This window comes from Ochlerotatus camptorhynchus, unplaced genomic scaffold, assembly GCF_037179485.1.
Source record: "Ochlerotatus camptorhynchus isolate MF236.1 unplaced genomic scaffold, CSIRO-AGI_Acam_v1.1 ptg000577l, whole genome shotgun sequence".
Classification (NCBI taxonomy): domain Eukaryota; kingdom Metazoa; phylum Arthropoda; class Insecta; order Diptera; family Culicidae; genus Ochlerotatus; species Ochlerotatus camptorhynchus.
In genome coordinates this window covers 49,198-71,365 of record NW_027041058.1, presented here as the reverse complement: position 1 = coordinate 71,365, position 22,168 = coordinate 49,198, and the positions used below count along the sequence as shown (strand labels likewise).

The following is a 22,168-nucleotide window of genomic DNA, read 5'->3' as shown; positions in this document are numbered from 1 at the left end:
TCTCCACGAGGACTGTAAGCTTCAGGCGAGATAGTTCCAGTAATTTTTCGAATAAAAATAAATCACCCGAATGAATCACCCAAGCGCAACCTTTTTGAAATCGAGCAGAATAATTCTCACGATAAGAAATCAACCACAACAACAAGTCAAGCATGAATGGATACATCAGGGCCCAGGGTGGTTTCACAGTGATGTAACGTTACTTGCTTCTTATCAGCAGCACCAGCAACCTGACGATGCGGAAAGGTCGGCATCGCTCCGCATTTCTAGGAAATTAGAGCATAGCTTTGGACAAATTCCAACGCACGAACGGAGAGCCAGCAAAATCAATAACCAAGAAAACGGGTAGAACGAACTTTCACAAGCGGCAATTAAAATTCTACTCGACCATTCTTGAAACTTGTACCTAAGCGCTAAGCATGTGTGCAGAAGGGGAACACGTATACCAAACAAGGATGCTAGACGGAAAGGGATGTCAAAGTCAAGTCATACGACCTAGTTTCGAGTTTTCGGTAGAGATGAACCAGCCTACGGCTGAAAATCTCTTCAATAAAGACAACCAACCAATCGCTAATTCCGGTAATTCCAAGGATAAACCGGATTTCAATGGCTGCTCCACGTATCGAAATGTGCATTGTTGATTTGATTTAATTGCCCCCATCATCTTGTGATTGAAATTCTTTAGTGAGATGGACACGATCCCCTACTACAAACCGCTTCCAGGTGTGAGTTACTATATGAGATAATAGTAAACACCCGAGAGGCCAGCGGAGGGAAATGTAAGGAGCTGAAGCTGGAGGATTTCGTGAAGCATCAGAAGTGCAGTTCGGCTCATCTCAAGAGTCCTCTCTCTCCCCCCCAGTCACCGTCATAGTTCTCATGTTCCCAATCCATCTGGAAGAACGAGTATTGTTCTGTTTTCACATCGCATTTTACCCACTGACACAGCTGCCAGAGTAAAAACACAACAAAATCGAACGTGTCAACATTGCGATGAATGAATCATTCCCCATCCAATCGGTAGGTTTTCTCTTGCTTCGGAAATCGATTTTTCTCCGCCATGAAAACGGTGCGGGGCTTCACTGCTGCCAGCACCTTGACCTATCATCCGAGGTGAACACTTTTAGGACTGCACCACTTCCCAACGGGTACTTACGATAGCTTCCTTTTATCCATTTTTGATGTCCCTGCGGTAGCTGCCTTCGATTCCAGGTGCTAACGTTCCTCCTTCTTCTAACAAGCGTACTCAAGAGCGGCCAACCCGCTCGGTATCACAAAGTTTTTGACTTTTTTTTCGGGTGTGTGTGCGAAGAGATGTTCACAAGCTCTGGTTCTTCGTTTTCGTCCTTTGGTTTCTCCTTCTTCCGAAATCCCGAAAAATCGGGCTTCCTCCACTCGACACGACTATGATCCGCGGATTCCCCTTACGTTCCCGGAATGTACGTTACGTTCCTTCGATGTGACGTTGGAAAAAATGCCTCCACGAAAATTTTCACACCTAATTTGCACGCGATTTCGAATTTTCTTCGCGTTTTTTCCGCACCACCAACACTACACGACGATTTTCAATCCGCTCTCACTCTCACTATCAATTCAAGTTTCTTCTACTTCAACCGAACGAAAATTATTCGGAAACCTCTGCGCGATGCGTTTTTTTTCCTTACTTCTAACTGCTTCGGATCGGTTTGCTTGCCTGCTTTGGGCAGATGGTGAACAAAATTTTTCAGGCAGCTGACGGGTGAAACACTCGGCGGACAGATTGATCAGTTCACGAAGATTTGCCGCACTCTTCTCTCACCCGTAAGTTTTGACAGTTTTGGGTGGTTTGTTTTGGCTCCCATTCGTTGCTATCTCTTTTACTCAGAAGCAAAATGATAGGGAGCAAAAAGTGAGGTTAGGGACCGTGCACTGATCTATTGATCAGTTCACGAAGATTTGCCGCACTCTTCTCTCACCCGTAAGTTTTGACAGTTTTGGGTGGTTTGTTTTGGCTCCCATTCGTTGCTATCTCTTTTACTCAGAAGCAAAATGATAGGGAGCAAAAAGTGAGGTTAGGGACCGTGCACTGATCTATAAGCGAGTTTGGACGGACGAACGACTTCTAAACTGCAAATTAGCAGGGAATGGGAAAACGTCAGATTAGAAACTCACTCATTCTCGCGCAACACGAGAAAAGGGCCTATCATTGTTGATCGATCTTCATCGATTTTCTGTTTCGTGAATAACCCGACTGTAAATGAATTTCCCATTCAGTGTGTTGGTTGTTTCATGCGCAAGCTAAATAACATCATCTTCTGTCGAACTGTGCTGCGAGCTTATTGAGTATTAAATTCGTTTATGTGGCCGCATAAACTCGAACCAACCTTACCGAAAATGTTTGAAAACTGTGTATAATCCCTGTTAAACTTTAGCTGATATGGCTATGGAACTTTAGATGATGTGATAAAGTTTGAACCTAATGTATTACCATGTATTACGGTTTTTTGGCAGTGAATTTGAAAATTCAGTAGAAACGGTAAAATCACAATTTTGATTTGAATTTCAAGCTACAATATAGCAAAAACCACATAGGACGTTTTGACTAGTCAAGTTGTACATCGGACATGTTACATAGGACGATTTTTCTCAATGACATAATCAATTATTAGTGTTACACTCAAAGGATTTTCAAATCTAAATAGATTAAAAGTTATGCTAAATCGCAACTCTCCTTACCGACGCATAGCTTGGTATAAAGAGAGAGAATACTAACTTAGTATAAAACTGGTTTATGCATTGGATAGTATAAAATTGAGGTATTCCTCATATGTATATTATGCGATTATTCGCCAGATCCGATTATTTTTCAGTTTCATGTGGTTTGTTATGATTGAAAAACATAAACAAAAAGCTGGAGAGAGTGAACCGTATGGAGATACGTTTTTATTTTACACAGATCATCCGGTTCAGTATTTTTCGCTTCATCGATTTTGTGGCGACGGCAGTTCGGTTCCCTCCAGTATGATCGCAGCTGGCGGATGTCGATAGAAGTCCAAAAATACCTGATAATAATTAAACATTTTGAATCAGACTCATCACCGTACCACAGAATATTCTCACCTTTCTCGATTCCCTCACCGGAACTCTTTTTTGTTCTTGATATCCCCATGATCAGTTGCAAAACCATGGAATCCCACAGCGACAGTGATTCACTCCAAAGCAATGATGAATGACCAATGTTCTGCAAAATACTCGTACCTAATACCTTCGATGATCTTTTGCTGTGGATAGCCAAACATCAGCATCTAAAATTATGGTGCTGCATTTAATTAATGTTTTATAAACACCTACTGCAGTTTTTTTTTCACTTGAAGCTCAGATGGCAAACAATACTTGTTTGAGGCGGTTTATGTCGATTATTGACAAGAGCTAAACAGGGAAACGAATTTTTATGCATAATCATGAGCTATGACATGTTATTCATACTCATGCATAAAAACAAACCTGGAATAGATTACTTTTTAATCAAAGCTATGAATAAACAAAGCTAAATGAAATAAAGATTAAATTTTAATCTATTTTAGATTAGTAATATTTTTGAGTGTACATTGGACGATTGTTCTACATGATACTAGATTCCCTTTCACAGATGTCATAGTAGAGTACACAGCAAAAAAAAAGTAATATGCATCAACGTAATTCACATGATGTACAACAAAAAGGATGTAATCAAGAAAAGTAGATTTATAATAACATCCATTTGGATGTCATATTACATCGCTCTTTAAATTACACCGAAACAAAATTACCATTCTCTATTACGTTGCATCTGTGTAATATTCACATATTAATAACTTAATTATTACACAGAATCAGATGCAACCAAGTCATTCCAAAATAGTTGTGTAATATTATAGTACGTTCAGACTACAGAGTTATAACATGTTATAGCGCTATCTTGATGGTGGTTTCTGTGGTACAATTATTTGACAACCGTTATAACATGTTATAACTGCTCAGTCTGGCCAGCGTTTTACACAAAATTTGTGTAATATCATATAACGTTGATGCTATATTAAATCTTGCAACACTGCCAGACTTTGTTCTGGATGATCATCCATGATGATTGATGCGTTTGTTTATTGTCGGGAGTGAAAGTTTTTTTTCGTGAGCGTCGAGCTAAAATCTACATGTAAGTAAAATTATGCTTAATTTTGTTTTTTAATGGTTCAATCACTCATTCCGGTTGATTGAATACGTCAAAAACGCGAAAGGCCTCCCCCAAATAGCGAATCTCCACTGTAGGTATTCCAACAAGAAACAATTTCGTCTTCCAAGTTGTTTTCAACAGAGTGCGTTTTTTGTGTCGTCGGTTCAGCGGTTTTACTCGAAAACCCCGTTAAATCCGACAAGTTTCCGTCGAATTTGGTTCAAAAGCGTAGATAAATACCCAGTGCAAACGGGGAAAGTGTTATTTTCAGGGAGAAAGTGAAATTAGCTCGAAAATCTTCGATTCTGTTATACCTTTTTGGCCCGTCTAACCTAAATTCGTCGGTGAAAAGAGTCAGACATCTTGTTTTCGGTTTGGTCGTTAAATTCACGCGCGGTGGGTGTTTTTCTCTGTCTCTGACTGCCCCCATTTACTCCTTCGAGAAATTACAAACCTGTGGTAAATCGGTAGTGCACCAAAACCGCGTTGGAAGCCCTCGGTAGAGCCGGATAGTGTAAACGGGTCCATCAAAAGTGATTCCCAAACATGGATCCGAAAACAAGAATTCAGCGAATAGTTGAAAGCAGGAAACAATACCAAGGTAGGATAACCAGAGGAAGGAAGGAACTACTTCGAGAGGAATCATGCATCAACGAAAACACGAATGTGGAACCAGAGAATACACCAGACCAATGCCCAGAAACCAGTACCCCACTCAGTGAAAAAGCTACAGTATTCCTCGAATTACGGAACATTCGTGAGGCAAACCCGAGCCACCCGATTCAGGTCGGCAAAATCCTCAAAGATCATGGTTTCAAATTATTCAGCGAAGTAATAAAGGTGGGGAAGTTTCGGTTCAAAATCACGGTCGACTCAGCAGAAGCCAAAATCAAACTAGGGCTGTTAAATCTGGCAAACCAAAATATCAGGCAATACGATCCGAAGATAAGGAGAAAAACCATATGCTTCATCAGAGGTGTACCAAGAGAGTTCGAAGAACAGGACATATTGGACAACATCGAAACGGAGCACGAGATACTGAAGATCGAGAGAATCCGAAGGAAAACCGGAGAAGGAGAACTAACTAACACCAACAACATCAAGATGACTGTGAAGGGACAAAACATGCCACAGAGAGTGAGAATCTTCGGATGCTATTTCTCAGTCGAACTTTACGTTTTCCCGATCCGACAATGCAGGAACTGCTGGAAGTACGGGCACGGAGCGAATTTCTGCACTGGTAGGGCTCGGTGCAACACCTGCGGCAAAAATCACGAAGGGAGCTGTTCATCTCACCCCAAATGTCTAAATTGCAAACAAGGACACGGAGCGGACGACGGATCATGCCCGGAGAGAAAAAGAAGACAAGCCATCCTAACTGACATGAAGAAGCAAGGATCATCATACGCTCAAGCAGAGCAGCACTATCCGAAGCTCTCGAACAGGTTCAATGGTCTAGAGGAAGAGGAATTTCCAGAGCTGGCAGGAACATGCAACCAACAGGGAGGAAAGGCAGGAGGATCGGGAGTACGAAGCCCAAGAAGAAGAAGAACGAGGAGTAGGGAATCATCAACATCAACATTGAATCAAGAAAGGAGAGATTCAAACCCCTTGGGAAATTGCTGGAGAACTTACAACAGGGAGGAATGCAGAAGATGCGTAGAAAACACACTACGAACGACCGACATCGAACGCCTCATCTCTAAACTTCGGCAGGTGCTACTACTCGAAATAAGGACGAAAAGATGGCTGGGATCGCTCAAAAATCTGCAAATGAAGATCTTCATCCGCTCACAAGAGGCCCAGTCGGAAATCGAAAGAGACCAACTGCTAGTCGAAATTGGGCTGGACATTCAGAAGATAATCGAAGAAAATGACCAAGGATGTGTACACGAAATCAGAACCGCCGAAAACAATCACAGTGGAGTGTAAAACCCTCAGAATCCTGCAACACAACATCCAAAGCATTAGACCCATGGAAACAAGAGCCGAACTCGCCCACTTTCTGGACGAAAACAACATCGATGTTTGTTTGTTGCAGGAAATATGGTTGAAGGAAGGGGAGTACTTCAGATTAAGGGGATTCTGCATGGAATCAGCTAGAAGGCCAAGCGGATACGGAGGAGTAGGGATCCTACTCCACTCCAGCTATGGATACCAGGTCCTAAATCTAGGTAGTTTCTTGCCGATAGAAGTAGTAGCAGTAAAGATCGTGCAAGGATTCCACCCTATCACACTAATTTCGGTATACGTACCCCCGGATCACTCGCTAATCGGAGAGATCTTGCCAAAAATAAGGAGTCTATTTGAAGCACTTGCAGACATCGAAGGAGAAGTCTTGGTTGGAGGAGACTGGAACGGGCATCACCCCTCATGGGACTTGGAAGCAGATGCATGCAGGAAAGGAAGCCTGATAAACACGCTGATTGAAAACTCCCCGTTTGTTCTGCTAAATGACGGATCGACAACTTGCCTAACCACCACCGCAAGACGTAGCTCCACCGTAGATTTGACACTAGCAACTCCGGGAACAGCTGGCAAGTCAACGTGGAAGACAACAGAACACGAGTTCGGAAGCAATCACCTAAGCATCACAGTCGAAATCGGAAGCACAATTCCAATAGCGCAAGGGAAAAGGAAGTGCATCAACAAGGAAAAAGCCATCAAATTAATAAATGAAATCCGGCCGCAGTACATCTACGATCCCAATGAGATGCAAGAAATCTTCGACGAATGCTTGGAAAAAGCCAGTTTTACAGTCAAAAACAAGAAAGCAAACTATCTAAAAAGATGGTGGACTTCTGAAATCAACGAGGCTTACATCCTCAAACGAGAAAAACTCAGAAATTATAATCGGCAGAAAACGGAAACTAACCTAATAAAGCTTCAAAAGGCAAGAGCAATACTCAAAAGACTTATTAGAAAAGCCAAAAGGAAGTACAGCCAGGAATTAGCAGAAATGGTGGATGAGGCGACACCAAGTCGTCAAATGTGGAACATCATCAAAGGAATTGACAACGCGTTAACAAAGTCGACGACCAGTAACCCTCAAATGAACACGGAAGAAGGCATGAAATTCATGGAGCACTACTTTGAAGGCAAGCTAAAGGAGGTCTATATGCCAAAGGCCACCTCGAAACAGGAGCTATTAGGATACGAATCAGCTTTAAAGCACGAGGAGTTCATGGTAACCTTAAGGAAAAAGAAGGAATACTCGGCGCCAGGAATAGACGGCGTATCATATGGTATCCTGAAGAAACTGAAACCGGAAATCCTAGAGAAGATCAGCGAGATGCTAAACCAGGTATTTGTCACGGAAATCATTCCGGAGAAGTGGAAAACAACGGTGGTAAAACCAATACCAAAACCAAATCGGAACCCAACTTCCCCGGATTCGAAACGTCCCATAGCATTAATGAATGTCTGCCTGAAACTCATAAATGCAGCAATAAAAGACAGGTTGAATCAGGTAGCGGACCTAGAGGGACTTTTGCCGGAACTGTCATTTGGATTCAGGAAGAATAGCTCGGCAATATCTTGTGTAAACTTCCTAGTCAACACAGTAAAAGAAGCGCAGATGGAAGGAAAACAGGCAGTGGGCATCTTCTTGGACCTATCACAGGCATTCGACTCCGTGGACACAACGCTACTCCTAAAAGGACTAGCATCTCTAAACATACCTGCCAAAATTATTTCCTGGATCCACACCTACACAACCCAAAGAACGATGGTATTAAAAACATCTGAAGGAGAAGTCATAGCTGATGTCACCGAAGGCCTACCCCAAGGATGTCCTCTATCTCCGACGCTCTTCAACCTCTACACCACTACGCTGCACGACATCAAGGAAGACGGAGTGGTGCTTGTTCAATTCGCAGATGATTTCACGATAGTAGTCATCGGGAAAGATGTGGAGGAAATCACAGTCAAGGCAAACAGCTTCCTACCTAAACTGGAAAAAGCACTTGAAGAGCTCAACCTAAAACTCAACCCAACGAAAACTGCAGCGGTACCCTTCTCCAGGAAAAACTCGGAACAACTCAGGATAAAGATAGGAAACCACAAGATTCAAATCACCAACACCCACAAATATTTAGGATACACCTTGGATCGAACCCTCACACACCGGAAACACATAGAAGCGGTAAGGGAAGCAGGAGCTAAGAAGCTGAACATAATCAAGATGCTAGGGAAACGTTCTAGTAATGCAAACCCTCAGACGCTGATAAAAGTAGGAAATGCCCTGATACGAAGCAGATATGAATACGGAGCCCAAATCTACGGAGAAGCTGCACAGTCCAACATGAAAAAAATCCAAACCCTCCAAAATGCGTTCATCAGAAATTCCATGCGGTACCTCAAATCGACCCCAATCCATGTGATGTTGGGGGAATCCGGGCAAATGCCAGTGCAAGCACGGACGGAACTTTTGGCATTAAAGGACATCATCAAAAGTAAATATCACTCAAATCAGTTGGCAAGGTTCATCCACAAAGCAGCCAACAACGAAGATCCCCCAACTGGCACTTACCTTACAAAGATAGCATCCAAACACAACGATATTGTGGCCCAGGTACACCCAAAGGACAGCTCGATAGTCTCTCTGAGGCGCAAAAGACTGGTCGACGCAAGCCCGGACCTAAAAGTATACCCAAAACTAGACACCAACCAACCATCCAAACAAAACTGCAACCCAGCAGTCTGGAAGCAAACGTTTTTGAATGTGAAGAACCAATCATACAGAAACTATCATCATTTGTATACGGACGCTTCGAAGTCACAATACGGAACAGGAACGGCAATCTACAACGACTCAACACAAGAAGTACGGAAGGACAAGATCAACGACAATTACTCAATAACAAACGCAGAGCTATTAGCTATACGCAAGGCTACAGATTGGATAGTGGACCAAAACCTCAACAAAGCGGTCATATTCACGGACTCTAGTTCAGCATGCCAAACACTGTTGAACGATCGGAAGATCACCAGCAACATCATATCATGGCAAATCGTCAAAAAAATCAAAGAGAATCCGAAGAACAAAATAGTTATTCAGTGGATACCCAGCCACATGGGAATAGATGGCAACGAAAGGGCTGACCACGAAGCCCAGTCAGTCACAAAAGGAAAAATATCAGACAACATCAATCTGGTCATGGCAGATGCACTGCTGCTAGCCGAAAAGGAAATATGGGATCAATGGAAAACAGAATACAAACAAACATCAGCAGAAAAAGGTAAATGGCATTTCAACTGGATGAAAGAGCCAGGCAGAAAAATCTGGTGCAAAGGGCTCACATTGAACAAACAGGAAATAACCACATTAAATCGCCTTAGATCGGGCCACACCCTAACAAAGGAAAGAAGATTCAACTGGGGTTGGGAAACAGACGATCTATGTGAAATCTGTGAAGTAAAAGAAGATATTCAGCATCTACTGTATGACTGTGTGAAATTAAACAACGAAAGATCTGAATTTTCAATACTAGAATACTATAAACCACTACAGAAGATACTCGGTGAAAATTTGGAAATCGAACTAAAACAACTAGTTCAATTTATTAAGATGTGCAAAATCCAGCTCTAAAAGGCAACATAACATAAACCAAACACTAACAACTACAAGATGCACGACCACAGAGGCGAGATGGACCGAACCCGGTCTTAGCCAAGTCTTTGACACAAGCAAAGGAAAAAAAAACAATTTCGTCTTCCTCGCCGTTTTAGCTTCTCTCACATGAATGTCATTTGTATCTTCTATCCTTTCAGTGACTCCACGGCAGGAACAGCTCCATCCGCATTGCTGAGCAGCACTCGTACAATACGCCCACACACCATACGCGACACCCAATCACAGGTACTAGGTACACCGAAAATTATGTTTATGTAGCGCTGTATCACATGTAAATTTTGAAAATTACAGATGCGTCGTGTGTGCCGTAATAATATCATATCCCTTGACCGACAAGATCCTGCAAAACACAGGTGAGTGCTTTTTGAAAAGAAAAAAAAAATCTAATTGTATGGTATCAGTCGTATTAAACTGTATTAATATTGGCTCACCGGGTATTCCGGGAAAGCCGGAAAACCCAGGAATTTGAAATCACCGGGAGTTCAATGGGAACACCGGGAAATTTGTGCTGCCTCACAACAACAACAAAATTACTCGTATTTACGTTATCGTTATCCAATTTTACACTGAACTTGAATCAAAGAACGGAGGCCTAACATTTTAAAACGGCACATAAACATTTATGAACAAACTTTTGTAGGACCTTTACACGCAACCTGGATCGATTACGCATGCAAGCAATTAACCCTTTCCTTCACATGGTAGCACAGGTGATTCACAACTTTTCGATCCTTCTTTGGTTTGTAAATTCAGCTTTAAATAGTCAGCATTGATTTAAGCTTGATGATGAAGCAGTTGTGTTGCCAAAATCGAGATCCATCTGTATTTAAATTTTCAGTATTTATCATTCTTATCCAAAATTATTAACATGCAAGGTTAGAACATACATTTTGTCATACCTATGCCTACGCGGATCATACCAGGAAAATTTATTTCAAATTTAAGTTATGCCCTTGAGCACTAGTGCCATAACTGGCTCACTTACCCTATAGCAATAGAAGACATTTATGTTAAACCTTCTTTAGGTGTTAGCCCTAATAAAAAATTACCATAAACGAACGATAACCCAAATCATTGAACTATTCCACAAATGGTTTGGATGATACCTTGAACACGTCGTTAAGCAAATTAACCATAACATTTTTATTAGGGTGGCCTGGCCTAATAGTACGTTCAGACTACAGAGTTAAAAGGTTATAACATGTTATAGCGCTATCTTGATGGTGGTTTATGTGTTGCAATTATTTGACAACCGTTATAACATGTTATAACTCTTCAGTCTGTACAGCGTTTAACATGATTGGTGCTCATTTTCTAAAGGCGGGGCCAATCTAAAGTTAGGTACACAGCAAAAAAAGTTGTTGAATATTACATCGAAACTGCTGCAACCAGGTCAATCCATCGGTTGTGTAATATCACATTGTACGATGTACACAGAATCAAATGATGTGACACACAAAACCGATGTAATTTTTCTGATGTAATAAATGTGATGTACACAGATGCGATGTAAACGAAGCGATGTAATAGTGATGCGATGTAATAGTGATGCGATGTAACAGTGATGCGATGTAATAGTGATGCGATGTAAAGAAGAAACGATGTATAGGTATACATGGCTGATTAAATTGCTTTGTTATCTTTTTTCTCACATACATTTTAATCAGTTGTAAAAACTGCAGTTACTCAGAGCTACAAATAATCGCAGTTTGTACAGCAGAGTAAAATATGCGTAAGAAAAGAGATAGCAATGCAATTTAATGAGCAACTGAGTAGGATTCAACGGCGTTTGACAGTAGGCAGCATGTCCCGGGCTCAAATCGTTTATTTTGCTGTGCTGGGCCCGCTGTCATGGTATGACATGTTGCCTACGCGCCTGCCACTGGGCTGTGTTAGGCAGTCCAAATGACCGAAGTAACAAACATGTACCCATCATTTCAAATTGTACATTGGACAATTTTTGACCTATGATTATCTTAAATAAATGAAAGTAAATTTGGATGGATGTTTTTGTATCACATACAATGATAGAAGAGCAATAGTTTGTATCGCTTAAATCGATTTGTTTACATTTGTTACATTGGTCAATTTGAAAAGTGACGTGAGAAAAAACTGACACAATCATACTTTAGCAATCTCTATAGAGATTTTCACGCCTGGTTGTATTGGTGCGCTGTGTGAAACTGTGGTAGCGAAAATCCGAGGAAAATACATAACAAACTGCTGTCAAACTCATTTTGACAGATCGAATTACATACATTTTGAGGTTAACCCGAGGAAAACAATAAACAACTTTACACGGCGATAGACCTCCGTTAGTGTGCGTGCGTTTAACGTCACTAATCTATATTATAGCTAAGCCATATCAGGCATAACATTTGATAACGGCACAAAAGCATTTATAAACAAACTTTCTAAGGCCCTTTACACGCAAACCAAAGTACGCCCACGCAAACCAATACCACTTTCGGAAAGGTGATAGTTGCCCCTATCCGATGATGTTGTTGGTTTGCGTGAGCGTACTTTGGTTCACGTGTAAAGAGCCTTAGAAAGTTTGATTAATAACAGATGCTTATTTTTTAGAAAGAGAGGATTAATTTTATTCATCTTTGCTTAGGCTGTGTTCCATTTGGTGAATTTTTACTTAAATTTGATACTTCGAAAATAAATGATAATGTTCGAAAATCCCTCTGTTGTTGATCATCCGATTTTCGAAAAGGTTTTTGTCAAAATTGATTCATTGTCTGTCAGAAATAAGTCTGGTACAATAGCAGGTTTATTTGAAAATTTTCCATCTGTCAAATTTTAGTTAAAATTCACCAAATGGAACACAGCCTTAGTATAAAAATGGTGTATGCGTGCCATTGTATAAAATCGAAATTTACTTTCAATGTATATATACGGTTTAAAACGCTGTACAAACTGGAGAGTTATAACATGTTATAACGGTTGTCAAATAATTGCAACACTGAAACCACCATCAAGATAGCGCTATAACATGTTATAACTCTGTAGTCTGAACGTACTATAATCATAGAGGTAACTCTAAGACTAGAAGGTCACGTAGAAACGTGCTCAACTTTTTGGCACAGCTCTGGTACTCTCTTCGGTCCCAAGCTAATCGATTCACCCCTCGAAACATAGGAAAAACCAATAACCCCTCATTTTATCTGTCAAACTTTCATAGCGAATCAAAACAAACATTGCGTAGTACTAGAATTTCGACTAGAATAGGGTACGTTATTCGTTTGCTTAGGACCAATAGGCTACTAAAGTGGTGAGCCAATTTAAAATCGTTAGTTTCGTATTGATTGTTGCTATAATCGAGAGAATGTCTTTTTCGCTTCTTTATTTTATTTATGGTAAATATTATTGTTTTCAAATAGAAATAAAAATGTTCTCATGAAAGTTTTTTAATTATTTTATTTTTTATGAATATTATTTAAAAAATACTTACTATTTCTAAGTTCATTAAGATGAACTCGTGCTCACGAGCTCACGCAGTCTAGCTGCCCAGCAGATCACAGGCGCAGTTGAAATCCGCCGGAACAAAGCTCTTCACAAGCGCGAAGCTGCGCAGAGAATCCAAATGTTATTTTTCCTGTCATTTTAGTGAACACTGATCGAATTCCACTCCGTTATTCGGACTTAGTATAATTTTGACGAAAATTTTAATCGAACCAATGTATAAATTTTGAAAAACCATAACCGTAAAATTGTATAAAGTTTAATCTACATTCGTTTTGTAATATTTTATGTTCGAAAATCCCCGTGCTGTCGATCGACCGGTTTTCGAGCCACGGTCGTCAAAATTTAGCTTCTTGTCTGTCAGAAATAACCACGCTCGGATAGCAGGGTTAATCGATAACTTTCCATCTGTCAAATTTAAAAAAAAAAGTTAAAATAATCCACCAAATGGTTAAGAGCCTACACACTTAGAAAAAATCACCGACTTCGGTAATTCATTTACCGAATTCTCAACAGCTGAACGGTCGGTAATGTTTTCGGTAATCGAGAACATTACCGAAAAATCTGTAAACTGGATTAGCAAAATTAGCTGTCAAATTTACTGAACGATCGGTAACGTTTACCGATGTGCATTGCTTGATTTGTAGTCGACTTTACCGGAGAACTGTAATTTTGAGGACGATATGCAAATCGAAAATTACCGAGAGATTGCTTTAATATTGTTTCAAGGTGGCGGTCACTGCAACCCATGTAAACATTTGGCTGCTGTCGTGATCAATAAGTTAGTGTTGCAAATTGCACCACCAATGAACAAAACCGTTTTTGACGGAAGGATTCGGCGCTACACTGAAAACAAGGAAGCTTTGGAAGAATATTCCAAATGCTGATTTCAGATCGTCGCCAACGGGAATGAAACTTGAACCGACAGAAAAAACAAGCAACAACATCGGCCATCTGTAATCGGTATTTATTTAGATAACGAAAATTAATTATTTGCGGAAAATATCTACGATTCACTCATTTTGGTGTTGTATAACAGCCTCCATAATTTCACCTTTTTATTTTCCACAAGCACGAACGCTTTTAAAGTTGATCGAAAATAACAATATGGTGGATTTGACGTTTACCTAGACCATTACCGAACTCAGTTATGGAACGCTTTGTTTACCGAAACTTCAGTAAAATATTTCACCGAAGTCAGTGATGAAGCTGATTTACAGACCTGCCGGTAAAAATGTTTACCGTTTTCGGTAAATTATAATGAAATTACCGAAATTCGGTCATTTCATTTACAGTTTTCAGCAATATAGCGAGAAAATACCGAAACACCTGTAATTTTTAGCATTACCGATCTAAGACGGTAATTTTTTTACCGAACTCAGGGTCTCTGTTTAAGTGTGTAAGTTGCTTTTCATTCATTAATGAGTAAAAAAGTACTCATTATTCTCGCCCGAAGTGCTCTTAGAAATGGGTAAAAGAGTACCCATTATTTGAAATTGAACTTCACCCAGTCAGTCTCATTGAGCTTTTTGACGTTTAATCGGCGCACACTACTGTACCATTTAAAGCGAACGAGTGTGAGCAAGAAGGAAACAGATTAGTGGGAAAACAAACCGTCCATGTGTGTTAGATAGAGAAAGATGATTAATCGTCAAAAAGGTCTACACGGTGTTTCGCAAAAACCCATTAATGGGTATAAAAATACCCATTTCCGCTAAAAGTGCCCCTCCACATTTAATAGGTAAACTATGGTTTACTCATAAATGGGTAAATGGGTGGTCTGTCAATAAATGGGTGTTTTTTCACCCATTTTATTATATTGTGTTTACCGTAAAATGGGTGAAAAAAATACCCATTTTTACAAATGGAGGATGCAAGCACTCGTTGATGTAAAAATGTTTTTAAAACATTGAAAATAAATGCAGGTGTTCCGCTCAAATTTTTCACAAAACATTATAATACAAATTATCCATTGTATTGACTTATCCGTTAGCCTCTCCAACGTTTTGGATTCTAACATTTTCCGGAGATCGTTGCTGCGGACAGTAACTGTTTGCATCGAGGTTTGCATTCCCAATGAGCCGGTGACGGAAATGAGACGATAAAATTTCGAAGTGTTTTTTCACCCATTAATGGGTAAAAAATATACCCATTATTCAACCGTGAACTGATTTTTTAAATGGGTATTTTTTCACCCATTTTATGATTTCAAAATTCCCCCATTTTTTGACAGCTGCATACAGCTGCATACACGCTATTTTGAGGCTAATCAGTGACTGGGTGGATCGCACTCATTTTTGCATGCTGTATGGAGTTGTCAAAAAATGAGTAAACTGGTTTTGGTCTGATGAGTGAGATCTACCCAGATTCTGGGTAAATGGTTCTGATATAAATCATTTCGGTTAGTAGTGCCGGCAAGAAACGAAGACGAGGCAAGGGATCCGGACGGAGGACAGGTAGGTGCCTGGTTTCGGTAAGGCCAACATTGTATGGCCTGGATTGTCAGCGCCGACTATTCGAGGTCGCGAGCTTGTCCAACAGCAGCAGCTTCCAGAAGATAAGGAGCGGGAAGCCAAGCTCAAGAAGATTCGCGATGAGATGGTGAACTTCAAACGGATGAAGCTCAGTCCCCTTGAGCAAAGTTGACCAGGATATAAAATGCCTAGCCGTAGTATAAGACCGCCGTATGCAGTTGGAGAGGACCAGTTTGAAGGATTCGACACCAAATTTAATTTTCTTCCCGGACGAAAAAATTTATATGCAAAGCATTCGCGTTTATTCGTTTATATCGAAATGGGTAAGGTTTACTCAGTTGACAAATGTCATCATCTGAGTAACCGTTACCCAGTTTCATCCATTAGCACGTTTACTCAAATTTGAGTAAAAGCGTGATTACTCATTTTTGAGTAACTTCCCTTTTGGCTGAACTGAGTGATTTTCGACTCAAAAATGAGTAGCATCGAAATAGTGTGTACATGGTTTGAAAATGGGTATTTTTTTTACCCATTAATGGGTTTTTGCGAAACACCGTGTATATAGTCATCAAAAATGGGTCCTTTTTTACCCATTAATGGGTACATAACGTCAGCAATCTTTATAGCTAAAGAGGCTGAATTTTAAAAGACTGGATCAACAATAGAAAAGGGCCCATCAGCATTTGTAAACAAACCGTTCCAAAGCCCTTTACCATCATCGGATAGGGGAAACTTCTACCTACACGATGATGCATCAGTGGTGTTGGTTTGTGTGGGAGGCATTCGATTTGTGAGGAATGGGCTTTGGAACGGTTTGTTTACAAATGCTGATGGGCCCTTTTCTATTGTTGATCCAGAAGAGACGGCTAAAGGGTAAAGGCTTTTTATTTATAGCAATGCAAAGAGGATCGATCATCTCGTATACGCCCTTATGCATGCTCACTGTCGAATTCTACAAATACTCCTGTGAAGAATTCCCGGGACATCAAGATCAAAAAATAAGGCTCGAAACTCAATGAAAAATCAATCAAATCAAGCTGAACATTGCATTAGGTCCTAAGTAACATTAACAGATTCTCTATATAGCTACGTCAACTTCCTCTTTGCTTCTCAACGGCCATGTTAAGACATTCTCAGGTATTTTCAGCACGCAGATCGATAAAAGAAGCTGTTATCCAGCATCCAATATGACAAAAACAACAAGAAACGTTTATGTTTTCAAAATATTAATGGGAAAAGAAAATCGGCGAAGAGAATCGATCAATGTTACTTAGGACCTAATGCAATGTTCAGCTTGAAGTAATCTTGATATCAAAAATGTCATATTTTATTTTATTATTTCAGGCTATTTTACAGCTTTTAACAGGAGTAATTTTTTCTGGTTATTGTATTTGAATTGCTGAAAGAGTCGGTTCAATTTCACAAACATTTTGAACATTTCCAGACATTTCCAAATTTCATCGCAGGTTTTCAATTTTTTTTTGCGCACTACTGAACAGAGATGCCAGATGATTTAATGCCACAATAAGTGTGCTTCGAGGTCGAGCTGAATCTTCATGGTAACTTCTCTGGCCATTCATGTCATTTTCTCTGGTGCCTCTAAACCGTGAATGGCTGTTTTAATAAATTATGGTTTTTTATTCATTTGACCTTACTTTTATACGTTCCGCAACTCGGTTGATCCGGATGTTTCGTGATGCACCAGTTGCTGGCGAATGTCCTGTCACTGGTGGCTTTTCTTCGCGCTACACTCACCGTATAATCTTACTACAGATGTGGCATTTTATTCTATTTTAGACCTTCTCCCACCACGGACTTGTACTACTGGGGACGATTTTGTTTGAGCTTTTTGTTCGTGTTTTGAATGACTCTTTTCGTGAACTTGTCTCGAAAACTTTGTACTGTACGCCTTCGGGCAGTAACTGCATTTGAATTCGTGGTTCAAAGTCGAATGAAACGTTTTCATATGGCTTTGTAAAATTTTCAACGAAGTAAGTTTCTTCTGACATATGTTACACTCAAACTGTTTACTGCTTTGACCATGTTGCTTTTGAATGTGGGAGTTTAGTTTGGCCCTTCCGTTGAATGCTTCGCCACAAGCAGCACAGCTCACCGTGGTTGAAGCAGTATGCACGCGTTTCACGTGTTGCTTTAGAGAAACCTTGGAAGGGAACACTTCGTCACACTGATTGCATGTTGCCGGACACTGAGCGCTTTCGTCTGCAAATGAAGGATGCTGCTGCTGTACGTGAATAGCAACCTTATATTTAGTAAGGTAGCGCTTGTCGCAATATTGACATTTTTCCGGATTCAAATGCCGTCGCATATGCACGTTCAGAGTCAGTAGGGTGTCCAGTACAACCGTCTCCATAACACACTCCGGACAAGTAAAAGGCAGCTGATCTTCGTGACTACTAGTCAGGTGTGCCAAAAGGGCTACAGCCGTCCCGAAAGACTCACTTTTACAGATGTAACATTTGTGATCGTGCAGTTTAGGCCGTTTTGGATCTACAACTTTGCTGCACGGACGTCCTCGTTTTCGCTTCGGGATTGGTTCACTTGCCTGAACAGCAGTCACATTCTGTTTTGTAACCGTAACATGACTATCCTCGGCGTGTTCATCCAGAGGCTCCTTCTTTATACCAATATTTAGTTCTGTCGGTTTCCTTTTATCAACTTTGCTCGGACGTCCTCGCTTCTTCTTCGGGATTGGCTCAGTTTCTTGAACAGCAGTCGGCTTCCAATATGGAATGGTTACAATCTGGTTTGGAGCAGTTATTTGTCTTTCCTCGTTGTGTATATCCAGAGGCTCGACCTTAATACAAATATTTAGTTCTGCTGGTTCACTTTCATCAACATCAGCAGCCGCATCAATCTGTTCTTCAGCAGTGTCATTCATTGGCTCCGGGTTCAGAGCTTCCGATTCATTGCAATCCTCTACCACGAGTTCCTGTTTAAGGTAGATTTCTTCGGCTTCCCTAAAACGTAAAACTATCGACATCAGTACCCCAACATTATCTGCATTACGCTGAATGCATTGCTTACACCTTATCCTTATCGTCTGGCGTGTCCTTATTGTCTGGCGTGTCCTTATTGTCTGGCTTATCCATATCGTCTGGCTTTGGTTGGTTGAGTTGCTTCCTTAGCTTCATATCATTTTCCCAATAGCTCTCGATAGTTTTGTAAATCTTCATCAGGTTGGTGGCGCACTGTGAGCAAATCTTTTGAGGCATTCCGTCGTTGGGATCGACCTACAAAAACGTAACATTTTGAAACTGGATTCATCAGATGCCGTACTATTCATAACATATGTAGGTAGGTACTTACCTCTAGCTGTGCAACAGCGTAGATCACTTGGCTCAACGAAAGAGGATGCTCTTCATTTTGCTCGAACAGGGATCGCATACGGCACCTAATGGTGCAGCATAGCCGGCATATTTGTTCCATATCCAAAACACTCATTTTTTAATAATAATTGTGGGGCACCAGAGCACTTCTTAATCGCTTAATAATTATTATTGCGCTTGTACTGCACTACACGATCGTAAAATCTAACTCAGAGAGAGAGAGAGAGTAGCTTATATCAGATGATGCAAAAAAAAACTTAAAGCTCTGAAAACGCTGGCCACGATTGAGCAGTAATTATATTATAAGATGTTATAAGCCTACCTTGATGATATTTTTCTTGACGATTATTATTTAAACATGTTATAACTCTGTAGTCTGAACGTATACTGTTATAACCAACGCTTTAAGAAATTCAATTCTTTTAAATCTGAGTAGAAGTTAATCTCTCTCTGAGGGGAATTGAACGGCCGTGTACGCGAGTAAAAACGGTTAACTTTTATTTACTTTTCCGCGTAAAACCAAGATTTATTCACATGTTTTGAAGCGTCAATCAACACGCTCGTTAAAAATTACTCTAAAGTGAGTAACATTTTTCACGCTTTTCTGGTCGCTCAGAATTGATTCGAATGTACTCAAACGCTATTTCAAAACTACCCAAATTTGGGTAGAATACACCCAGATCTGTCAAAACTGAACCTACCCAAAAATGGGTAAACTATACTGGGAGTGACAAGTTGACAAATTAACAACGTCGATCGGATTCATGTCGATGTTGTTCATTTGTCAACTTGTAACTGCCAACACAGTTTACCCATTTTTGGGTAGGTTCAGTTTTGACATCCATTGATGTAATATTGTATCTGCTTTTTGCTATTACATCATTATTTCATACATCAGCTTGAATTACATTGATCGATATTACATTTTTTTTTTGCTGTGTAGTGACAAAGCTGTATCACCATTTATATACCCACCATGGAGTAAACGACGTTCGAACGTACACGGTTAGAAAAAAAGTACCCAAAATTAAGTTCTTTTCACTCATCTCGGCACTATAGTGCAGGAACCCAAAAGTAGGTAAAGCGGGTCAAAGTAATTTTCATTTACTTGTGTGCAGTTCGTATGGAATTTTCCACTGGCTTTTTAACCAAAAGTAAGTTAGTTGTACCCAACAGTAGGTAAATATGATTATACTCAATGTTGGTTCCCACACTTTACTACCCCTGTTGGGTGGTTTTGCTCCTCCGTTTTTGACAACATTAGTACACACAAACAACAAATATTGTATCAATAAAAATTATGCGTTTTCATATTAAAAGTTTCCAATGTCTAGTAGTTTTAACTACGAGGAAATTCAAATAGAAATAGATTTTGTTGGTTTGAAAGTGTTTTTTTCACATCCGAGTTGTAATTTTAAAAGTGAAATTTTCAAAAGAAAAGTTGTACAACTGTCATAAATGCTTTTCCATATTCATTGACACGTGAATCCAAAAGGCGCGAAAACAAACACTGAATGTGAAGTTTCAAATTATGCATTTCGATAGTGGTTTTTCATAAAGGCCTAGGTTGCAAACGTAAATTTTGTAAATGGCTTCTTGCATAAATTAAAATCTATCTACGAAAGCCGCCCAATTTATCGGATAGAGCCTGGAATAGAGGGCCTCTTCCTTTACACGATAATGCTGGTGATTAACTTGGGAGAGTTTTCATTCTCATGAAATTTGTGAAAAAGGTCATTGTTTACGTTTACGGGCTCTTATCAAAGATCACTGTTAACTTACCTATGTTGAATTCGATTCAGTTTAGAAAATTAATTCCCGTTCAAAAGATGTTGTTCTCAAGTGTATTTTGGGTTTTGAGGAAAAATGAGAATCCATTCTCAAGCTGAGCGTGACTCATACAAGCAGATCGAGAAGCAGATACACCGATACGACACTGTGCAGTGGCCGAGGTAGTGGCATCCGGAAGTCAACACCCATCTTTGAACGGCCAGCAAAGGGGACCTGACGCCACCGATTCAATTTTTATTTTTCAGAAGATTCGGTAAATTGAGTAATTGTAGTGTTTTAATTTAATTTATTTTTTCCTGTTTAGCAGCAGCAACTCCAGAAACAGCCAATACAGCAGAGTCAGCAATTGCTTTCCACAAGATTTCGTGAGGCATTTTTGGCAGCACTTAGCATTGCAGGAGTGGAGGGAGGATGTTGTCGATATGGCAATAACGGGGTCTGAGCATCACTTCCAGTGGATGGAGTCAGTCTACGCCAGTGATAGGGATTACGAAATGCGCTGCCACGTGAACCAACAGCAGGAGGAATCCTAGATCAATTGACCCATCTTCTCGGTGGCTCAGTATCTTCCGGCTGTACTGCAAGATCCCAGCCGTACTAATCAGATTCATTTCACCAAATAACATTAATGGCTGCTACGGATTGAACTTTTTTTTCCCTTGATTTGTTTTCCGTCGATCTTGTTTTTCAGGCTTAGCACCAATGCTACCGACGCCAGGGAGGCAATAACCCACACCTGGACCCTACCTATCAACCCATCAACTCATGAACCGGGGACCAACGGCTTTACTTCCCGTGATCAGAGATGTTATGCCTCAGAACATTCCGGTGACGTCTCAAAGTGTAAGATCAAGATATCAAAACGAATGTGAATGTGAATAGTGACTTTTTCTTTTTTGCAGTATGAACCTTACTTTTCCAGTGCACACACCCACGTCGTTGATAAACATGATTCCATTACCCTATCGGCTACATTCGTGCTTAGATTCGTGTGGTAAGGATGCAGGATGAAGCATCCCATCAGCAAGGAGTGGGAAAATCGTCGGAAGACCCCGAGGCCACAGCAGCGACGGCTTCGGAAATCGGATAGACAACATGAGTAATATAGGAAGTAATAAATATATTTTTAGAAATTTTATCAAATAAATTAAGAAATTAATTAATATTTATTAGAACTTATTTTGAAAAATCCTGGAAAAAAAACGATAAAAAAGCTTATTTTTTTAATTAAAAACACTGTTTTCCATTTGAGAATGGCACATTT

The 22,168-nt window shown here is 40.2% G+C and overlaps 3 protein-coding genes across 5 annotated transcripts in view; 1 reads left to right on the top strand and 2 right to left on the bottom strand.

The window, feature by feature from the left end:
* Csp (Cysteine string protein) overlaps positions 1-1,721 on the bottom strand; it is a 44,547-nt gene extending 42,826 nt beyond the window's left edge. The window contains exon 1 of one of the 2 annotated variants that reach the window (XM_065236971.1): positions 1,157-1,721. In XM_065236971.1, coding sequence (XP_065093043.1) covers positions 1,157-1,176 — 20 coding nt within the window. In that variant the 5' untranslated portion in view covers positions 1,177-1,721. The remainder of the gene's footprint in view (positions 1-1,156) is intronic. The other variant, XM_065236972.1, reaches the window with a different exon arrangement.
* The window catches only part of LOC135713698 (protein FAM91A1), a 179,798-nt gene that overhangs the window by 142,503 nt on the left and 15,127 nt on the right, over positions 1-22,168 (top strand). The gene's annotated exons all lie outside the window — the stretch shown is intronic.
* Positions 17,098-19,300, bottom strand: LOC135713776 (zinc finger protein 2-like). Of its 2 annotated transcripts, XR_010518766.1 has the most exons (4): positions 19,094-19,300; positions 18,812-19,017; positions 17,422-18,744; positions 17,098-17,365 (listed from the first exon to the last, which is right to left on the bottom strand). XR_010518766.1 is itself a non-coding variant. In XM_065237011.1 (3 exons), exons 1-3 carry the CDS (start codon positions 19,226-19,228, stop codon positions 17,550-17,552), a joined length of 1,536 nt encoding a protein of 511 aa, XP_065093083.1. In that variant the 5' UTR covers positions 19,229-19,300; the 3' UTR covers positions 17,098-17,549. The 2 variants fall into 2 exon arrangements, 1 of the variants encoding a protein (XP_065093083.1); XM_065237011.1 differs by having other exon boundaries at positions 17,098-18,744.

Coding starts and splice junctions, on each gene's coding strand:
- LOC135713776 (XM_065237011.1), bottom strand. CDS start 19,228: ATGAGTGTTTTGGATATGGAACAAATATGCCGGCTATGCTGCACCATT. Junction 19,018..19,093: donor ACGCTGTTGCACAGCTAGAG/GTAAGTACCTAC, acceptor ACGTTTTTGTAG/GTCGATCCCAACGACGGAAT. Junction 18,745..18,811: donor CCAGACGATAAGGATAAGGT/GTAAGCAATGCA, acceptor TTTACGTTTTAG/GGAAGCCGAAGAAATCTACC.